Source organism: Phacochoerus africanus, chromosome 6 (genome assembly GCF_016906955.1).
Source record: "Phacochoerus africanus isolate WHEZ1 chromosome 6, ROS_Pafr_v1, whole genome shotgun sequence".
NCBI classification, from domain to species: Eukaryota; Metazoa; Chordata; class Mammalia; order Artiodactyla; family Suidae; genus Phacochoerus; species Phacochoerus africanus.
In genome coordinates, this window is record NC_062549.1 from 42,153,679 (window position 1) to 42,172,358 (window position 18,680).

General features: G+C 34.8%; 2 protein-coding genes across 2 annotated transcripts in view; both read left to right on the top strand.

Annotated features, from left to right (window-relative positions):
• RAD54B (RAD54 homolog B) overlaps nt 1-18,680 on the top strand; it is a 118,068-nt gene that overhangs the window by 51,356 nt on the left and 48,032 nt on the right. The window lies entirely within an intron of this gene.
• FSBP (fibrinogen silencer binding protein) lies at nt 1,972-7,720 on the top strand. The gene is made up of 2 exons (XM_047783601.1): nt 1,972-2,410; nt 7,027-7,720. Exons 1-2 carry the CDS (start codon nt 2,037-2,039, stop codon nt 7,550-7,552), a joined length of 900 nt encoding a protein of 299 aa, XP_047639557.1. The 5' UTR covers nt 1,972-2,036; the 3' UTR covers nt 7,553-7,720.

The following is an 18,680-nucleotide window of genomic DNA, read 5'->3' on the forward strand; positions in this document are numbered from 1 at the left end:
CTTTATTTTAATGCTGCCCACAGTAGACCATAGTGTGGATATACTCTAGTGACTTTAACTTGTCCCAACTGATGTGCAACTGCTAAGAAGGCTTTGTTGGTGTTTGGTGTGTATTTTTCAAGGTAGATTCTGAAAAGTAAAATTACTGCAATTTCAGAAGCTTTTACACATGTAAACTATTAATATATACTCTTAAATTGCCATCCCAAATGCCATTTTACACTCCTGTGAGTGGTACACAAGAGTATTTTTTGCTCTGCATCTTCATCCACTCCAGACATTTTCAGTCTTTAAGAATTTTGCTGATCTTAAGGGTGTGTACATTTCCTTGACAGTGAGATTGAACTTTTTTTCATATTTCTATTAGTATTTCATTCTTAACGCAATGCCCATATTTCTTCCAAAAATAAAATGTTATTTAAAGACAGGATATATTCTGTGTTCTTGCTTTCCTTTGAGTAACTGTGGTTAGGTTGTTGGAGCAGGTCAGTTTTCAGTTTGCATCTCTATGACAGGAATCATTTACAAGTACTATTTTGTACAGTTTTACTCAACAAAAACTGCTCAAAAACAATGAAAGGCTAGGACTACTAAAGAATGAGATTACTTAGTAGGGTATGTCAGAAAACACCTAGCATTCCATAGAGCTCCCAGCAACCTTTCACTTTTTTTTCCCCTGACAGATAACACGTTTAAAGCTCTTAATGTATTGTCTGGCTTATAGTGAGAATTCAGTAAATTTAATTCTCTTCCATTGAAAGAACGAAAAAGAAGGCAATTGAAAATTTATGGCATTTCTGTAGAACTGTAGTTCTCTGGATAGGGCTGTATCTAGATTCAATTGTTTTCCTTGGACCTGGCTCAATACTTGGGAACATTTTTAATGGGGGTTCAGTAATTGTTTGATTGAATGGAACTGTGTTCAAGTATGTTCTAATTCATTCTCCTATCGGAGAAACATGTATATCAGGAGAAAATAAGCTTATTTCTTTACATTGTTATTTATCACTTTTTCAGACAGGGATTAGAAAATATACTCTAAGCACATAAATTGGTGGCCTTGCAAATGACTACAACTAGCTGTTTCCTTTCATAGTCCAAATTGCGTGAGTATAGCTAAATAAAAATCCTCCTCTACAACAATAGCAAATGCGATTTTGTTGTATTCAGTCTTAAGGCATTATTATGCTGTTCTCACTGTGAATGGTGTTTTTTTATACATGGTAAAGCAGGCTAGCATATTTATGTACGTTACAGCTGGAATAATCCATTGCTTTAAAACCCTAATTTTTATCTGTTTTTTAGATTTAGTGTTCAACAAAAATTTCTTAAGTAACTGAAGAAAACAACGCGGTGGCTACTGTAGACTGTAAAATGAAGGAGAAGCTTAGCTTTACTGTGGAGTCTGAGCTGGGTGTAACCTAACTAGCTAGAGGATATGTAATTCCTGATTGACAGCAGGACCAGCATTATGCAGATTTTGTAAGAGAGAACAGCAGCTCAGAAACAGTGATTAGGGGCTCTGTTAGGAATCACTAACATTCACCACTCACATCTTTAGTTTTTCATTTTTCTGTCTACTGGATTTATAAACAAATAGCACAAAACAGTTCCTCTTTTGTTTTTATTAAAGTGATACTGCACTGCAGTTTCAGTCAATCAGCTAGGCAAAGGTGTTGAAATTCGATATTCTCACTAAATTAGCTAATTTTTAGCTGTGCTCCATGCTTATCTCTAGACCTTTGTGTATTGAATCCTATCTCGAGCTGTTCTCTTTATACACAAGTGTGTTTTGCTTGTGCCTTCCTGTCTTCTTCAGTGAGAAGCTTTATGTAGGTCAGGCTTGGCTTAAGCAGATTTCCTGAACCTGCGTCAGCTTAAGCTGGAGGAATTTTAATAAACCCTCCCCTGTAGGCGTGGGCCTAAATGAGGCTAGCCTAGTTAAGCCTGATCTTTTTCTATTTGTGAAAAGAGCTGAGCATAGCTGAAGGCTGCATGGTGGTTTCAGAAACTGCCTACTTAATTTGAAAAGAACAATGGTAGGAAAAGCTAGATCTTCCAATTTTACCTTACCTGAAAAGCTTGATTTGCTAAAGCTTGTGAAGCCATATGTTAAAATTCTGGAAGAACACACTAACAAACATTCAGTAATAGTGGAAAAGAATAGATGTTGGGATATCATAGCAGTTAACTATAATGCAATTGGAGTAGACCGCCCTCCTCGAACAGCGCAGGGCCTACGCACTCTTTACAAAAGGCTCAAAGAATATGCCAAACAGGAGCTATTGCAGCAAAAAGAGACCCAATCAGATTTTAAAAGCAATATTTCTGAGCCAACCAAGAAAGTTATGGAGATGATTCCCCAGATTTCCAGTTTTTGCCTGGTAAGAGACAGGAACCACATACAAAGGTAAGCTTTATTTTATTTTGTTGTGGAAAATTATGGCGCCTCCTATCTATTGGGTTCTGGCTTAGATGTGATAGAGGTATGCATAGTAAGCATCCCCACTAGGGGAGAGTGAATAGTGTCTTTGTTTTGCATTCTTAGAAAAGTGAGGCTATAAGGAGTTTTTCTGCTGCATTTGATTTAAGCCACTTTTTATTGTCTTCCCCTCCCCCTTCCCTTTCTCTGTAGTTTTTAAAAAGTAGAGGTTAGGGAGGAATAAATGGGATGCAGTTTTTGACATCACCTAATGAACTTTTTAAGCTTTAAAATTAAATTGTTTAATTAGCTTCTGAGAGATACCTTTTTCTTATTTCATTAAAGATTACATTTCATTGGAATTTTCAATTTTGTATGAAGTTAGCAGTTTCAGGAGAAAGGGAACCTTTGCTTTTTTAGGAATTATCACTGTCTACCCTTACTGAATATTCATTGAGCTAGAAAACCTAAAATCACCAATAAGTAAACTCATTAATGGCATCATAGTATGTATTAAGATAGTTTAAATCATTTTTCTAACTTACATTTAAAGTTAGAAACACAAGAAAAAGAATTAATGCCTAATTAGGGATACAGATTACTTAATAAAATTAAAATTTTTCGTTGTTTTTACTTGTTAATGGTCTAGTTTCACTTTGATTTTAGGCCATACAGGAAAGGATAATCTGTCCCATACTGTTTTGCAAGGGTAGCAAACTATGAATTTTAAAATATCAATGAGAGCAAGTGGATTAGAAAGTTTTTTGGTTGAATTAGTGCTCTACTTAATTACTTGCCTGGAAATCTTCAAAAACTATTATCTTACTACTAATTCAGATTTTGACCCCTGGCAAAAAATATGAATAGCAGCTGCATGCTTCTGAATCATTTAGGATAATTTAAACAAATTGCGAACTCCTTGTTAGTTGAGGAACCTTTCAAACAAAACTTTACAGGGTACTTTCTTATTGGTGGAAGAGTCATTATATAAGCAAAATTATTAATTACCTGTGAAATCCCTTTGCAGTTAGGAAAGAAATGGGAAAAACCTTTTTAAGCCAAACATATTTGTCATTTGATAATTTACTAGGATAATATATTTGAGCCCAGCTTCTTACTGTGTACTTCCTATTTCTAGTTGATAGCACAGTAAAAAATAGCACCAGTGGGAATCCAAGACATGGATATGCAATATATTAATTCATGGGGTCACTGCTAAAACTGTTCACTGTGATGACAGATGATTAAATCATAATATGTTGAAGGTCCAAAAAAACTCCACAGTTAGACTTTTTGCTTGAGAGAAAAATTTTTTTTCCCCTCTTTGAACCATTAAAACAGTGGTTTTGCATTTCAGGTATAAAGCTACCTTTTGGAGATAGGCTTGTATAATTGAAACTAGTTTAATTAAGTCATGTATTTTAAAAATAGAGTAATATAGAAGATAAATAATATATAAGATACAAGTATCTGTTTACAATTTTGACCATTTGTGTGTGTGTGTGTTATATATACACATACATACGTATAACATATATACCTACCTACACATTCAGTCTTTAGGATACCAACATTTTTCTGATAAAATGAGTTGACTTATTTACACATTTCCTATTGTCTAGACAATCAGTTTTTTAGACTTTAAAGGTAAGAATATCAGAAATATGCCACTTAAATTCTTACTTATGTTAGTGTGTCTGTACTGCCATTTTCTATACTGGCATTTTCATTTAATGTATTTGTATATTTAATATATTGATTGACATCATCTTGAATCTGAATTACCTTGTAAGTTATACTATCAACTTAATTATTCTTCTGTATAAATGTGCCTGTTAATCTCATCAAACTCTATATACTTAATAAACTATTACTACTTATTTAATATGTTTAAGGATATACAACTATTTGTAAGGCTAGTTCTACAACTCACATTGATTTATGTCTTTATTTTTTACTTCTTGCTAACATCATATTATATTATTGCATTTTTGTAATCTATTGCTCCTCAAAGTTCATGTTCATGCATTTTAGAAGTCCTTTTCTGTTTTATCATTTTTGTGACCTTCTCTAAATCATTTTTAAACTTTGTTATGCCTTATTTGTAATGTTTTGGCTAAAATGGAATATCAGGATTTCCTGTTGTGGCTCAGTGGTTATCGAATCCAACTAGGAACCAAGAGGTTGGGGGTTCGATCCCTGGCGTCGCTCAGTGGGTTAAGGATCCGGCATTGCAGTGTGCTGTGGTGTAGGTGGAAGACGCCACTCGGATCCTGTGTTGCTGTGGGCTCTGGCGTAGGCTGGCGGCTATAGCTCCGATTCGACCCCTAGCCTGGGAACCTCCATATGCTGCAGGTGTGGCCCTAAAAAGGACTAAAAGACCAAAAAAAAAAAAAAAGGAATGACATATTCCAGATATAAGATATATTTTTAATTTACATTGAAGTATACTGTTTGTTTAACTGTGTTTCATACTCATATATACTAATTAGGAATAGCTATTATGTGAATTTTTTAAATTTAATTTTCATCTATTAAGTTTTTCCCATTCTAGGATTTAGAGATGTAAATAAAAGCAAATCCTACTAATCTGAATTACATTCATTTACTTTGTCTTTTTAGGGCCACATCCGCGGCACATGGAGTTTCCCAGGCTAGGGGTCAAATTGCTGCTGTAGCCACTGGCCTATGCCACAGCCACAGCAATGCCAGATCTGAGCAGCATCTGTGACCTACAGCACAGCTGATAGCAGTGCTGGATCCCACTGAGCGAGGCCAAGGATCAAATCTGCATCCTCATGGATGCTTGTCAGATTTGTTTCCGCTGAGCCACTACGGGAACTCCTGAATTACATTTGTATTCCATTGTTTTACTTTTGAAAATCATAAAATGACAAAAAAGGGACAAGAATGGAAATGAAGGAATTTATATAATCTACAAATAGATTTTTCATAACATACTATATATCTTATTATTTAATTTGTACCCCTTAGACATATATCTGATATTTCTGAACATTATTTTGTAAGTTTATATTTTTTTGCTTATGTTCTACTTGAACTTGTCCCAGCATTTTAATCATCCATGTAGAATTCATTCTTAACTATAAATGTTCTTTTAATAATATTAAGTATAGCATTTTTCTTAATCCAATAAACTCTTGGATTAAGAGTTTAAGCAGAAGCGTAAGTTAAAAAACAAAACAACTAAAGCCTCAGAGTTCACTGATAGCCTAGTGGTTAAGGATCTGGTGTTGTCTGGCTTGGGTCACTTGCTGTGGTGCAAGTTTGCTTCCTGACTGGGAAACTTCTGCATGCTGTAAGCATGGCCCAAATCCCCTTAGCCTCCCTCAAGAAATGTATTTATTTATTTTTTCTTTTTAGGGCTGCACCCCGTGGCATATGGAGGCCCCCAGGCTAGGGGTCCAATTGGAACCATAGCCACTGGCCTACACCACCGCCACAGCAACATGGGATCCGAGCCGCGTCTGCAACCTACACCACAGCTCACACCAACGCCGGATCCTTAACCCACTGAGTGAGGCCAGTGACCCTCATCCTCATGGATGCTAGTCGGATTCGCCAACTGCTGAGCCACGGCGGGAACTCCCAAGAAATGTATTCTTAATTCACAGCTTCATGTTATACATGAAATTATTTAAAAAACTGACAGAATTTTAAGATACATTGTGTTTGTCATAACAAATACTGTTATGTCAGAGTTTAAATTATGCTAAAACTGTAGTTGCCTCTAAAAGGAATGCATATTTTATGGAAATTTCATGTAAATTTAATAAACTTTCAAAATATTGTATAAAGGCCATTTAAAAACATTCCATTAAAAAATTTCATTTATTCATTATTCAACATATGATGAATACCTACTAGGTTCCTAGTACACTGTTATGCTGGGTGCTGAGGAAACAGTGGTGGCTATAAACCCTTGCCCTTGTGTGCTTCACCTGACCACTGGTTGAAAGACTTAATAATTAAGAGCGCTTGAGACATGTGGTTTAGGCTAGCTAAAGGGGAAATACTATTGCATCTGAAATGGAGAACTCCCTGATGGTTGGGTATACCCAAAGTCATAGACAATCTTGATTTTTTTTTTTTTTGGTGACACATACAGAAATCAGTACCTTTCAGAGATTGCCTTCCATTGTCCTCATGGATTTCATGGACCTTGGTGATTTTTAGATCAGTCAGTACAGAAGAGAAGAAGCAGGAGGTCTAGGAGTGTGGGGATAGCAAGGCCTGTAATGAATTAAATGACACTTTACAGCATTTAAGGACCTCAGGCTTGTAGGGACAATTAGTATTTCTTTGAGAGTGTCAGAAATGCCTTTTCTTTGTAACATCATGTCCTTTTAAGAGCCCAGTTTTAAAGTTAAGGGTAGGAGAGAGCTATATATACATATATCTATAACCAAAATTCTAGTCTTAATAATCACTTTATTGTTTGAAGGGTTAAAATTTTTTTGTTTTATAATTTTCTTATAGCTTTAAAGCTTGATAATTAACGTATATTAAATGTGAAATTATGCTCTAAAATGCTCTTGGCTTCATTTGATTTACATTTTATAATGCTTTTTTGTGTGCTGTAGTGCAAACTTGGATGAGGAAGCACAGGCTGGTACCAGTTCACTACAGGTAATGTTGGACCAACATCCAGTTGCTATTACAGTGGAGGTGAAGCAAGAAGAAGACATTAAGCCCCCTCCTCCACTGGTTTTAAATTCTCAACAGAGTGATACTTTAGAGCAAAGAGAAGAACATGAATTAGTACATGTTATGGAAAGATCTTTGTCACCATCACTTTCCTCTGTTGATATGAGAATGACATCGTCTCCATCTTCTTTCCCAAGGAGAGATGATTTTTTTCGGCATGAGAGTGCAGAACATTTTAGGTCACAATTAGGGTATGATCCTCAGATTCTGCAAATGCTGAAGGAGGAGCATCAGATAATTTTAGAAAATCAAAAAAATTTTGGATTATATGTTCAGGAGAAGAGGGATGGATTGAAAAGAAGGCAGCAGCTAGAGGAAGAGCTGCTAAGAGCAAAAATTGAAGTGGAGAAGCTGAAAGCAATTCGCTTACGGCATGATCTACCTGAATTTAATAGTCTTTAAGATTTTTTTTTCAATATTGTTATTTGATGATTTTTATTTTGGCCAAATTACTTTCGTGTGAGAATATCCTGAAGCAGAGTACCTACTCTTAAAAAATGTTAATCTCTGTTATAAAAAAGCTTTTTTGACATGATTTTCTAATTAATTTTCTTTTGTGATATATTAAAACGCTGGATTGACATGGTTATAAGTTTTTGTCTTCCAATTTTTTCTAAGATACTTAATTGTTGGCCTTACAAAAGATGTTTTACTGTGATCATTATATAATGTGCACAAATACATATGTAAACACGTAAATATTCCTTCAAAGTTGTGAATCCTTAACGTTTTGAATTGGCACTTTCAAAGCTGTAGTTCAGGGCTTTTTAAGTCAGTCTAATTTAAGAGCAATACTAGCCTAATAGAAGCTTGTCGATATGACATTGATTTTTATGCTTTCATTCTTGGAAAGGAGTAAGTCCTAGGATTTTAGGGGTGGACAGTATTTGGAGAACACTTTTTCCCATCTCTGTTTAAAAGTAATGAAATTGAGGTCCAGGGAGAACCCAGTGAGTTACTTGGTGTAACAAAGCTCTTTATGGCAGAATAAGGACAAGCACTCAGTTTTTGTTTTTCTGTAACTTCCCCCCCACCCCCCATTAGCCCATAGAAGTTAAAATCCACAAAAATACCTACATGTTAAAAAATTAGAAACATTTATTTCACAAAAAAAGTTTAGAGTTATGAAATCAGGGGAATTGTGTCAATTATCCCCATTCTTTTTTTTTTTGGTCAGGCAAAATAAACTATTGTATTGGAGCTGTTATATATTTTGACTGTAAGATTTAATATGTCAATTCATTTTAAGTGTCTTATTCTGAAAAAGATTTCTTTCACGTAAAATCACAGAAAAACTTTAATGAACAAAGTTAAAATCTTCCTTGGGATAAAAATAGCAAAAAAGTATATGTTTATGATTTTGTGATATCTGTAGTCCTATGTTTTTGTAAATATTGCTATTTTAGTATTTGTGGAAATAAAACCTTGATTATTAGAGCACACATATAACTTTTATGTTAAATCTTTAATATGTATATTACTTAAGGATTTCTATTTTTGCCAGGCTTCATTGAGGAAGAGTATTTAAGCCAAGCTTTAGACAGGGTAGGTAAGATTTCAGCAGTGTAGGGGAGAAAGGATGTTTATGTCAGAGTGAGCAGCATGAAAACAGGCATGGAGATTGGGAAAAAGTGGGTCAGTGTGTATAATTAGAGTGCTAACCAGGTGATTTAAATGAGTATAGAGTTGGAGTTCTCTTTGTGGCTTAGTGGGTTAGGAACCAGACTAGTATCCGATCCCTGGCCTTTCTCAGTTGGCTAAGAATCCCGAACTGCGTCTTAGGTCCCAGATTTGGCTCAGATCTGGCCTTACTGTGGCTGTGGTGTAGGCTGGCAGCTGCAGCTTCAATTTGGCCACTAGCCTGGGACCCTCCATATGCCGTGGTTTTGGCCTCAAAAGACAAAAAAAAAGCATAGAGTTGACCAATTTAAGGCTGTGATAATCTAGAAGAGAACATGTACCTTGACTGATTAGAGTAGCTACTATTTATCTCTAGCAGAATTTTTAGATGCAGAAATAAGCCAAAAATCTGCATTTTTATGAGAATTTTTTTTTTGTTTGCAAATAATTGAAAATGTTTAAAATAGTAAATAGACAAAACATGTGAGTGGACCTCATTCAGCCAGTGGGCTTCTGGCTTGTGGGCTTTGGTGTAGAGTAATAGTTCACCAAAAGTAGATCTTAACCAGCAGCATCAGCATCACTTGAGAATTTGTGAGAAATGTAAATTCATTCCTTTTTTTCTGGCTGCACTTTTGACATGTGGAAGTTCCCAGGTCAGGGACTGAACCTGTGCCACAGCAGCGACAACAAGCCACAGCAGTCACAATGTGGGATCCTTAACTCGTTGAGCCATGAGGGAACTCCTCCATTCCTTGTGGATCTGCAACTCAGTGGTTAGAGTCTAGCGATCTATTTTAATAAGTTCTCTAGAGATTCTGATGCAAGCTAAAAAACCACTCAAGGAGCCACTGGAATGGAGTATTTTGGAGCCTAACATGGTGCCTAAATCATACTAGATTCTCAAAAATTTTTGTTGAAGAGTGGATGAAGGCAAATAGAGGGATATCAGTTTGGAAGTTGGAAGCTGATTGGTGCCAGATTATGGATTATATTAAATGCTGTTTTTAAGAAATCAAATGTGAATATATAGTGGGAAGCCATGGAAGGCTTTTGACTAGGGGCATATGATTCAAGTTCTGATTTCATGTCATAATAGCATTATTTCAGGGTAGATATTGTAGTGAGAGGAAATTAAATTTGAAATTCAGGTTATGGCTATAGGAATAGAAAGAATAAAAGTAAAATGGACTCTTAAATGGTACTATTTTAGCTTGTTGACTGCTTAATTTCAGTGGCATTTTATATCTGCTATTAGAGTTAAATATTTTATTATAAAATGCCTTGAATGTAAAAAATGATACATCTTTTTGACAATTTCATCTCATTTAATCTGTGCTGTGACTTTTCTTTCAGTCTAATGAATCTTATAACTCTTATTTGAAGTAATATTTTTACAGCATAATTCTAGTAAATCTTTACAGTAGTAAGCTTTAACTTTTTGAAATTATAGAAAGCAAATTGCCATACAGAATGTAATTCATATTATAATCTTAGCATGATACTACTCAGAATTGTTAGTGAATATTCAATTTGAATGCAGCTAAATCAGTTTTCCAAGTGTGTTCTTTGGAACATTAATTTTATGAGATTGTTTCAGCAAAGAGTTATGTGTTCAAAAAATGCCACATACATGTTTTTTGGTGGTTAGATTCTAAAAAAAGTGAGGAAGGTAAAATGTATACTGTACAAAATGGCCCTTGAATTTTTTTTGTTGCCCAGGAAATAGTGCAAACATAGTCTGCTACAGTTATATTTTTCTCCAGCAGTGTTCAAAATTATTGTTTTGTTGCTTATGTCAGGTGACAAATTTGTTAGCATTTAGGGACCAAATAAAAAGCCTTATTTTTACCTATTTTAAACACCAGAATTACACTTATTGGAGTGAGGTTACTGCAGCAGTTTTTCCAAGTCAATCTTGTTTATTTTTAATCTGCAAAAATTAAAATGCATGTGATTCTGTTCCATTTTCATTGCTCTACCTCCATGCAACTATAATTAGCACAGTTTATGAGAATTCCTGAATAAAGAAGACTTATTTGACCCTTGAACTTTTTTGGAGGCTGTTTATTGTTATCTTGCAGAGTATCTTAGGGAAATTCTGAGCTAAAGCTTTTTTCTTTTCATATTGAGACTTTTTTGAGTTTTTGGCTCCTTCCCAACTTACATTAGCAGCTTTTGCTGAGGACAGGTTTCTCTAAGGGGAATGTATAGGGGCAAATTCTATTAGTACCAGTGGAATACAGCTGAAACCACCAGACATCCTACATTCTATAGAGAAGTGTTTCGGGCCATGAGCTTTATTTATGAAACGTTATGCTGGGAAATAGGCTAGAGTGATTTTATTTTTAAAATGCAGACTTGGCTCTGTAGAAACACATTACATTTGAAAAATATACTAAGTCAAAAGACTTTCCTCTAATAATGTTATATAGTATTAGTAATATATTAGTAATTTAGATAGTGGATTGGTTATTCTTGCCACCTTGTTGTCTTTTCTTGTTCATGTGCACTTAAATGGATACATTATGTGTCTGTTTTACAACCTATGATTTTCTAAACCTAGGGATGTTTTATAATGGCATCCGGAAAAAGTTAATGAAGCGCTTTCATTTCTAACAAATGTCACACTTCTTAAGATATTCAAATTAAATACTTCTTTTTTTGTATAATGAGACATTAACTTGGTGTTATTTTATTTTTGAAAGATTAACTCTACCCTATTGCATCTTTACTTATGTAAAAATGTTTAAAATATGAATTATTTTCCATGTGCCTTCTTTGAGAGTAATGTGAAATTTTAAATAGCTATGTTTAAATAATTGAGTGTGGTAAACTGTAATTAATATATACTGTAGATGATACTGGTTAAATGCTTTGTTAATACACTGTCTTTTAAATACAAGGTAATACATTGTACTGATTTGTGTGTGTGCCACAAGACAAAGAATTCAGTACTATAGAGGTTAAATTTTTGATGGGGCATTAATTGAAATCAGTTTCTTTAGGTGATTGTGCTGTAATAGATGCTAAATATACTGTGTCTAAATTTCATAATAGATATATTTTTTGAAGTGTTAAGATCTAATAATCTCAAAGTCAATTAAATATTTGATGGTGACTTTGATTGTAAATAGTTAAAAATAATTGGCTGAAATACGGTTGCAATACTTACAAATACAAAAGAAGTAAATCCTTAAAATATGCAATCTAAACTTTAATAGTCATGCTGGATCTTTGTATATGATTTTGAGAAATTGGCTTAATATTTTTATATGTCTTAAGTAGTTTATTTGAAAATAATAGCTATAATTTGAATTTGTATTATTTATTTATTTTTGTTTTCACTTCTGTTCTAATGGAAAACAAAGTAAATAAAAATAAAAATGCCACCCAAGTTATCCCAAACAATTTAAACTAAAATGGATGTATCATTAGATTTACACTTTTACTTTTATTTTGGCTGTGCCCACAGCATACGGAAATTCCTGGGCCAGGGATCAAACCCACGCCATAGGAGCCTCTGAGCCACTGCAGTGGCATGCTGGATCCTTAACCCAGAAAGAAATTCCTAGACTTCCACTTTGTTAGTTGCTCTCTCATCACTTAAAATTTTGTGTGAATTCACTTCTGTTACAAAGATTAAGAAACCCTTCATATATACCCAAAAAGTTGAAAGAATTTTATAGTAAATATTGTATGCTTACCACCTACGTTCTATAACTGTTTTGTTGTATTTGCTTCTTGGCATATTTATCCACCCATAAATTTCATTTTTTTAGAAGAAAACTATTATTTTAAAACAAGTTGTGGAATTAGAATACTTTATTCATAAACACTTAAGCATGAGTATTGTGAACTGGATTTCAGTATTTATTTGGGCGCGGGGTTTTTTAGGTAAGAATTACAGTGAAATGTGCAAATCTTAAATGTATCATTTGATGAGTTTGACAAGTGATTATATCTGTGTAGCTTAAACCCACATCAAGATTTAGATTGTTATTGTTACCCCTCAGAAAGTTCTCTCCTGCCCCTTTCTAACCAATCCCTTGGCACCTCAGGCAACCAGTTTTAATTTTTAAAATCCATACATAAGTTTTGCTTGTTTTAGAACTTAATAAAATTGAAATCATACAGGGTTTTTTTTTTTTTTTTTGTCTTTTTGCCATTTCTTGGGCCACTCCTGCGGCATATGGAGATTCTTAGGCTAGGGGTCTAATCGGAGCTGTAGCCACTGGCCTACACCAGAGCCACAGCAACTTGGGATCCGAGTCGCATCTGCGACCTACACCACAGCTCACGGCAACGCTGGATCCTTAACCCACTGAGTAAGGCCAGGGATCGAACCCACAACGTTATGGTTCCTAGTCGGTTTCGTTAACCACTGCGCCACGAAGGGAACTACCCATACTGTATTTTTTTTTTCTGCACCTATGGCATATGGAAGTTCCTGGGTGGGATTGAATCTGAGCCACAGCTGCGATTTCCTTTAACCCACTGCGCCAGGCTGGGGATTGAACCCACACCCCTGCAGTGACCTGAGCTGCTGCAGACAGATTCTTAATTCACGGCACCACAGCAGGAACTCCAAAAATCACACAGTATTTACCTTTGCTTCTGTTTTCTTTCATCCATCTGAATGTTCTTAACATTTATATATCCACTTATCAGTAGTTCATTGCTTTTTGTTGCTGAGTAATATTCCATTTTATAAGTAAACCACAGTTTGTTTATCCCTTATCTTTAGATGGGCTTCTGGGCTATTTCCGATTTTGGCTATTATATATATTCTTGTATAAATTTGTTATGGACTTAATGGTGGATTGGGGAAGATACATATTTTAAGTTTTTAAGAAACTGCCAGATCTTTTCTCAAAGCGATTATACCATTTTATACTTCTCTCAATAGTATATGAATTATTATTTTTTAAAATAAAACTTTGCATGTACATTGATTAGAATGTCAGAAATGAAATTAATGAAAAGCTTTTCTGATATTTAAATGAATTAAAAATGCTGGGCAGATAGCTTAGATATCTGGAAATATTGTAGTTTTATGGATTGTTTTCTATTTTAGCACTTACTGCACATATGCTTTGACAAAAGGTATTGAGAAATATGATGAAATATATAGACTCTGCTATGCTTATAAAGTATTCTGAAAACTAATGCAAAGAAATATCTTCTATGTTTGTTTTACACATAATGATACTTGTACTTAGTTGATATTCATTCTTTTTTGTTAGATAAACAAAACTATAGATGATTACCAGTTGGAAGGAATTTGTATATTAATGTTTGTGTATTTTTTAGTGTAATAAAAACTTTATGTTTCAAATCTTAAATTTATATTACAGTTATATGTTAATGCATATTAAAAGTTCTGGCCGCTTTTGGTAATTTTGAAACTCAAAAAATACAGTCTGTAAGAGGATTTACATTTTTTTAAATTGGATTTGATTATATGAGACATTTTATATTTCATATGCACCATTGAAAACAGTGTATGTGTTTAGAATTGTTAAGAGGGAAAAAGAAAAGGAATATTAAAGCTTTGGGTTTATAGAATATATAATTAAGCCACCTAACTCTAGGGTTAGAACTCATTCATTAAGATGATAAGGTCCACTATTAATATTAAAATGACAGTCTCCTCCTTCCTCTTTTATCAAAGCATGGTTTTAAGCTTTCTTGTGCATCTTGCTGTAGCCATTCAACTCTTTTTTTTTTTGTCTTTTTTTGCCATTTCTTGGGCCACTTCCACGGCATATGGAGGTTCCCAGGCTAGGGGTCTAGTCGGAGCTGTAGCTGCCAGCCCAGGCCAGAGCCACAGCAACGCAGGATCCAGCCGCGTCTGCAATCTACACCACAGCTCACGGCAACGCCGGATCGTTAACCCACTGAGCAAGGGCAGAAATCGAACCTCATGGTTCCTAGTCGGATTCGTTAACCACTGTGCCACGACAGGAACTCCTCAACTCTTGTTTATGAAGACTATTTTTTTTTCTTTAAAAAAAAAAATGATTGTGGAGTTCCCGTCGTGGCGCAGTGGTTAACGAATCCGACTAGGAACCATGAGGTTGCGGGTTCGGTCCCTGCCCTTGCTCAGTGGGTTAACGATCCGGCGTTGCCGTGAGCTGTGGTGTAGGTTGCAGACGCGGCTCGGATCCTGCGTTGCTGTGGCTCTGGTGTAGGCCGGTGGCTACAGCTCCGATTCAAACCCTAGCCTGGGAACCTCCATATGCCGTGGGAGCGGCCCAAGAAATAACAACAACAACAAAAGACAAAAGACAAAAAAAAAATGATTGTAGTTGATTTACAGAGTTATATTAACTTTTGCTGTACAGCAAAGTGATTCATTTATACACACACACAAGCACATATATATATACACACATTCTTTTTCGTATTCTTTTGCATTATGGTTTATCACAGGATATTAAATATAGTTCCCTGTGCTGTACAGTAGCAGCCTGTTGTTTGTCCAGCCTCTGTATCATAGAGTTTACATCTACTAATCCCAAACTCTGAATCTGTTCCTTGCTCCTTGGCAACCACAGCATGTAAACCATTTTTGGTATTGATTTGGGAAGTACATTATAGGGTTAAGAGAAAAATAGGTCAGAACCAACGTTAGCAATAAAAATTGCAGGTTGAGTGGAATTGTTAGGGGTGATCAGTCTGAGATTTAGCAAATTGGTCAATATTTTATGCATCACAAGTAGTCTAGATATAAGAAGTTATGTTCCATATATGTTTAATTCCTAGTTATCTTCATTCTACTTTTTTGGTACTTATTCACCCTGTCCCTTCCCTGCCCTATGGCCTACATTTAAAGTGGGACTGAATGGGAAAGGGACAAGGGCAAGATGATGCTGATGGTAGTTGACATTCGGAGACCACTTATTACATGACAACCACTCTTCTCAGTGTTTTGCAAATGAATATAATAGGCATTAGTATTATATTCATTTGGCAATTTATAAACTGGCAGAGGGGTAAGTAATTTGTCCAAGGTCACATAGCTAGTAAGGAGCAGACTCAAGATTCAGATTCAGCCAGTCTGGCTCCAGAGTTCATGCTTTTGTCCTCCTTTTGCGATTCTGCAAAAGAAAGGATACAAGTCTGAACAACTTATGTTATTTCAAAGTTATTATAAGAAATTCTCAATTCTCTCACAGTAGCTACTGTCTTTTTTTTTTGTCTTTTGTCTTTGTTGTTGTTGTTGTTGCTATTTCTTGGGCCGCTCCTGCAGCATATGGAGGTTCCCAGGCTAGGGTTTGAATCGGAGCTGTAGCCACCGGCCTACACCAGAGCCACAGCAACGCGGGATCCGAGCCGCGTCTGCAACCTACACCACAGCTCAGGGCAATGCCGGATCCTTAACTCACTGAGCAAGGGCAGGGAACGAACCCGCAACCTCATGGTTCCTAGTCGGATTCGTTAACCACTGCGCCACGACGGGAACTCCAGCTACTGTCTTTTGTTCTAGTCAGCTTTTTTTGTTGTTGTTGTTGGGGAAGTATTTGACTCTAGGATGTTTTCCCCAGCCATTTTGATGAAGAGACTGTTTTTATTCCCTCTTTACAGCGATCCTAAGGAATTGCACTTTTCTCTTGGATAACCAAATAAAAAACAGGAACAAATTTTAAAAATGCAGAAAGATATTGTTCTTTCATTCAGTGCACAGTGACTACCTCTGGTAGAAATAGTGCAAAAAGAAAACTAATTAAAATTGGCTAAAATTGCACACTACAAAATTTTTTAGAATTCAGAAAATTACCAAAATATCTTGTCTTTTTCATTAATGCTAAAAACCTCAAAACTTCGTTTGAAAAAATCAGGGTTGGTAAAACAATAAGAATAACACATGACGACTAACATCTAAAAACTGGTAACTTTTTGACTAAAAAGTAATGGATTAATACAGTTTTGATTATATTTGTGCAAAATCTGACCTAGCAAAACCGCATTTGGTAGAAATTATGGTTATAAAAGAAAATTCTTACTGGCAAGAGCTAGTCACTAAAATAGCATACACGGAGAAGTGACTGATGAAGCAAATCTTTGTTATAAGGTTCCTTGAAAATAATCCAGAATGTACAATATGTACAATAATGTAGATGAGTTCAAAGTTAATTTATAAGGCTACTTTCTGAATGGAAATTACTTTTAAGGTAATTCTGTTTTAATTTAATATTTTTATAAACACGAATTAAAAATGTGCCTAGAATCAAAATGGCAGTTTTGAAAACTACCTGTTGTTATGGAAATATGGTGGTGAAGAAGATTAAAACAGACCCTCCTCTCAACATTTTATAGTTTAGTGGGAAAGGCTGACATTAAATAATTTATTGCATAATTAGTATCTGAGTTAATACTAAGATGATAAGGCAGATTGATATAATTTAGCAGTCAGGGAAATAATGATTATATATTAAAAAGTCTCACCACTAATAATAAAATTCAAGTTAAAATGTTAAGTAAATGCCATTTCTTCCTACTAAATTGGTAAAGATGAATGCTCACACAAAAATCTGTGTATAAATGTCCACAGCAGCTTTATTTGTCATAGTCAAGAGCTAGGAACACCTCAACTGTCTTTCAGTATTCCCAACAATAGGAACAAACTTTACAACTTGGGATGGATCTCAGAGATATTCTTGAGGGGGAGAAGCCAGTTTGAAAGGTTATTTACTGTATGATTTCCATTTATGTGACATTCTCAAAAAGACAAAACTATATCCGTGGAAAACAGATCAGTAATTGAATAGGGTAGGGGTGTGACTATAAAGGAATAGCATGAGGGAGTCTCTTGGAGTGATGGAACTCCTCAATATCCTGATTGTGGTGGTGGTGAAATGAATTTATACTTGTGTTAAAATTTATAAAACTACACCAAGAGAAAAGGTCAGTACTGTATGATTACTTTAATAATAAAAAATACAGAAAGAAATTTGATAAGGTGATGCTAATATATGGTAGTGGATTGGAGTCTTGGTTATTAGGAATATCATTGGTAATATTGTGCTGCTGTTAAACATTTTTTTAAATTTAGTGATATGGGAAACATATTCTTAATAGTATATGAAAAGAGAATGGAAAAATATATAATGTTTCCTAGTATATTAAAGGCGCATTTACCCCCAAAGAAAGATATAAAAATTACCCTTTGTTCATACAGCCTCATTAGGGGAGGAAGGCCCAGAAACTGGTGCCATGGCATGGCACTTAAGCCCTTTGCCTACTTGGCTTCTGTTCAGGATTTCAGCAGCCTGAATTTTTTCAGGGAATGATGTGTTCATTGGGCCATGCATTCTGGCCACAATGACTCAGTTGCATATCAATCATAGGATTTCTCAGAAAAGAACCTTGATGGTTCTGAGGATAATTTATTGTTTAAAAATAGTAAAAATTCACTGTCTAAATCCATAATGCCAATGATGAACATAGGAATTATCTGAATTCTAGTAGTGACAATGGGTTTTGGGCTTTTAGGAGATTGGTTTACCTGGCTTGAAGTTGTACAAGTTTTTTTTTTAGACATATGTTTTCTTTTCTCTTTGGTGATTACCTTTCTTTTTTTTTTCTCCTTTTTTCTTTTTTTTGATGAATACTTTTCATTGGAATGACTAGTTATAGTAGGTGTAGTAGGTGTATGTTTAACTTTTAAAAACTATTGAGTTGTAATTCACATACCATATAATTCATCCATATAAATTGTATAGTTCATAATTTTTAGTAGTATATTCAGTTATGTGCAACTATTACCATAGTCAATTTTAAAACATTTTCAATACTTCAAAAAAACCCAAAACCCTGTACTCTTTTTAAAAAAATTATTTTTATTGAAGTGTAATTGATTTCTAATGTTGTGTTTTTGTGTATAGGAAAGTGATTCAGATATATA

Coding starts and splice junctions, on each gene's coding strand:
- FSBP (XM_047783601.1), top strand. CDS start 2,037: ATGGTAGGAAAAGCTAGATCTTCCAATTTTACCTTACCTGAAAAGCTT. Junction 2,411..7,026: donor GACAGGAACCACATACAAAG/GTAAGCTTTATT, acceptor TGTGTGCTGTAG/TGCAAACTTGGATGAGGAAG.